Raw genomic sequence first — 3,937 nt, 5'->3', positions numbered from 1 at the left:
TACATATATCTTATTGCTTTTCTACTTTTTAGGGAGCCCATTTCTTATGTCAGCACTATCAGGCACACGAATTTCCTTCAGGATTATCTTATTCTATATTACACATTTGCCGTGGCTCCATGTCAGGTGAAAGCTCTGTTTTTAGCGTGTCAGCTAAGGAAGCTGGTGTTCTTACTGTTTTGGAGTTCCTGGCATCCTTCATGAGGTTCTCTGCCACCTTCATGTCCTCTTGAACAGAGTTGGTCTCTGTGAACCTCAGAGAGTTCAGGTGGTCCTGCACCCTCACACACATCATGTCCATCATCTGCGATACAAAGAGGTCACAGGTTAGTCAGCTGTAATGCACTTACATTAACCATCTGAATCTCAAGCACCCTGGGCTTATTGTAAAGTCCTGCACCTCTATGAAAAACAGCACAACCATGGCTAGCAGAGGAGAGAACCCAAAAAATCTTCTGGCCAGTAAAACTAAGTTGTAATGCAATAAATATAAAAAACAAAATCCTCATTTCTTTGGTTGCAGCCGAGTCAGTCGTGGCTTTCCAGTACAAAGGAGGGAAGATTTTTTGTGTATTTTTTTTACAGAATTTGTAGCTAATAAATTTTTTTTTATGGGCAAATTCCAAAATGAGACGAGTGATTTTCATGAAATATGATTTAAAGCCCCGCGACCCTAGTGAGGATTAAGTGATGTATAGATAATGGATGGATGATTTCAAGCATAAATTTGGTTAATTTTCAAGATGAAACTGAAACTCAGACATGAGTAGTTCATGACCAGGAGAAAGTTGAAGATCTGATGATTCTTCCTGTTTTTATAGTTTCCGGCTCTGATGAATGGTGTAATCCGAGACAACATGCCTATGGGTGTTAGGGTTCAGAGGGTTTTAAACAAAGTGTATGTGTATGTGTGCCGCTGTGCCTGCCTGTTGAGTGGTGGTCGTGACTATTCCCTGCTGGAGCCTGTACGCCTGCTCCTGGAGGTATTTCCGAGTCTCGTGGTTCCTCAGCAGGTACTGCTCCATCTGCATGACANTTTGTTTACTGTGAGTTCATTTTTTACTGCAATATAAAGTCCTTCACCTCTATGGAAACAGAACAACTATGACTAGAAGGAGAAAGAAATCAAAAACGTCTTCTGTGCAATCTGACACTGTTACAATGCAAGAAATCATAATAAAGGAGAGTTAATTTCTTTGATTATTTCTTATTTCTCTTATTTGACTTTTTTCTTTCTTTCTTTTTTTTTTTTTTTTTTACAGAATCTAGTTCATGCAGTTTATTTCAGCTACATTTTTAAAACGAGACCTGTAGAATAAAGAGGCTTTGTTGGAATATTTATGCCAGAATTTGTTTAAGCTTACTGGAAAAAAAACCCCAAAGGTGACATAATTACTTCAAAGACTCTCAGAAAGTTAAAAATTCAACTATTCTATTTGTTCTGGCAGTGTTTTGCTTTGATAAGTAATGTAACTGTGGCAAAATAACATGTCTTTCAAACCCGCTGGTGGATTTTGGGGTTCAGAGGGTTAAAGAAACAAACAAACAAACAAAAAAAACTCCTAATGATCAAGCTAAGACCAGAAAAAACCTTGACATTTTCTGAACTCATTTCCAAAAACACTGCATTGATCTGTTTCATCAGCATCCCTGCTTGCATTCATTCTGCTCAGTGAGAACCAAGACTCAAGGACGTCACAGAAAACCTGGTTTGCTATGGAAGCACATGACGGATATGTGAACAAAGAATGTATTTATCACCTTGAAACCTCACATCAGCTGCAGTTACATTGACAAATACAAGACTTGTTGTCCTGGAAATACCAGTCATGGACTTTTCTGATAATTGTGAAATTACAACTGAAATAGATACAAAACTGAGCAACTCAACAAGCAGCTAAGAGAAGCTGGTAAACACACGGATGCAGCAGATCAGACCTGATCTTGTTGATGATGTCCACCCCGGACTGCTCCAGCAGCGTGGTGGTGACGAAGCTGCGGGGGATCGTCATCCTCCCCACACCAGCCTTCAGCAGCTCCTGACGAAGGCTGCTCCTCTTCATCACATGAGGACACAGGCCTTCGGCAGCGTCCACCATGGACACCAGCATCGTCTGAGGAACACCAGTTAGCTGAGTTTAAGTCACTGGCACTGAAGTCTCACAGCAGACCGCATGTTACTGTTCACCTCAATACCTGCAGCTGCTCGTCCATCACTCTGGCCACCTCTCCGGCCATCGACTCCAGTTTGTCCTGAATGGCTCCCACACATGCACCTCTGGAGCCCCCACTCCTCAGGTGGTACAGATTCGGGAGCAGCTGGAACACAAAGCAAAAAGCGGAAAAATATAGAGACTGAAAAAGAGAGCGAGGAGCAGCCGAAAGTCTCCAGCATGAGACGGGGGAAGAGATTTTTATATTAACTGTACTTTTTATATCTGAATCAGTATCAACTTTATTGGCCAAGTTTGTACATACAAACAAGGGATTTGACTCTGTAGAATCTTAGCGCTCTGTGTACAGTAATTGTAAAATAAAACTAAGTACTAAAGATAAGGTCAAAGTTGAGGAGTAAAGACATAAACTAGAAGAATAAAAATAAGAGCAAGGTTAGGGTTACGAACTGTACAAGTCCTCCCCTTTCTGCAGGAAGGACGTCTAAAAACATCAGACCCTTNGCCTCCACTTTTACGAAGACTGGAAATAGTGGCAGCATGAGAGAACAAATAACTGCTGCAGAGGGAGGATTGCTTCCGTGTCCACTATATCTGTATCAGTGACGTGCGGTGAGGTTCATGGCTGGTGAGGCACTGACTTCATCAGAATCTGATTTACAAATATATGCACTCTGCAGAGAAGCTTATTTGCTATTTGATTGGCAGCAGTTTACAGGTTATGTTTCATATCTGCATTCTTTACACATACAAGCTGTAGCCCACGAAACGCATGTTTCTTTTTTTTTTTTTTTTCAAGTTGTTGCGGTCTTACCTTTACCTTTAAATGAAGTCCATGCTCCGCTCCTTCTAGACAAAAATATCCGTTACTTTTTTGCAAAAGTCTGCTGATCTTCCTTCACTGCACTTCACTTGCTAACTGTATATCGTACCCAGTCTAGCTTGCTGTCACTTACTCTGCAGCCGCAAAGTCACAAGAAGCATGTCTGGGATCAGAGCGCCCCCTGCCATGAGGCAAGAGAACTGTCTGCCTCACCTGGAACCTCTTCTCAGCCGTTTATGATCGCTCAGCACACGAAACACGTTACACACATACAGTTGGTAACAAAAAATACTGCACATTATTATATACATCAGCTAAACTATGGAAAATCAGTTCATATATTAAATGTGTTTGAACCATGTTATTGGCAACAGACAGCAGTACGCTGTCACTGCAGGCAGCCAGTGTAGGTAGCAAGGGATTGCGCAATCCCTCACAGTGACAGCCTACGCATGGCAGCCAGCACAGTGAGGGATTGCGCAATACAAGGTGAGACTCAGCTCGCTGCTGCCTCACCAGCTTCTCTTCCAAGCATTTAAATGGGAAATTGCGAAAATTCAGCGATTTTGAATTTAAAAATCATCAAAATTGACGAGGATAAATGAAAAAATAAATACTTTATGGTACAAATCACTGGATAAATATAACCATTTAAATCATTTTATCATTATATATTTTTTTCTTTCCCTGATGTCAGGTGAGGCTCTGCCCCACCTGCCTCCCCTGACTGCACGTCACTGATTTGTACAAAACTGATGGTTGTTTGTTGCTTTTATGAGTAGATTTATGTTCAAAATCCTGCATATTACACCTTTATTATGCTGTTTCTTTTCTCCTGTCACATATTTGTTTACTGTGAGTTCATTTTTTACTGCAATATAAAGTCCTTCACCTCTATGGAAACAGAACAACTATGACTAGAAGGAGAAAGAAATCAAAA

At 40.9% G+C, this 3,937-nt stretch overlaps 1 protein-coding gene across 1 annotated transcript in view; it reads right to left on the bottom strand.

The window, feature by feature from the left end:
• Positions 1-3,937, bottom strand: part of LOC103372867 (leucine-rich repeat-containing protein 16A-like) — a 33,325-nt gene that overhangs the window by 13,619 nt on the left and 15,769 nt on the right. Inside the window, 2 exon segments of the mRNA XM_008302627.1 lie at positions 1,939-2,114; positions 2,197-2,319. Of these exon segments, the coding sequence (XP_008300849.1) occupies positions 1,939-2,114; positions 2,197-2,319 (299 nt within the window).

This window comes from Stegastes partitus, unplaced genomic scaffold, assembly GCF_000690725.1.
Source record: "Stegastes partitus isolate 25-593 unplaced genomic scaffold, Stegastes_partitus-1.0.2 Scaffold1846, whole genome shotgun sequence".
Classification (NCBI taxonomy): domain Eukaryota; kingdom Metazoa; phylum Chordata; class Actinopteri; family Pomacentridae; genus Stegastes; species Stegastes partitus.
This window is presented reverse-complemented; position numbering and strand designations above follow the sequence as displayed.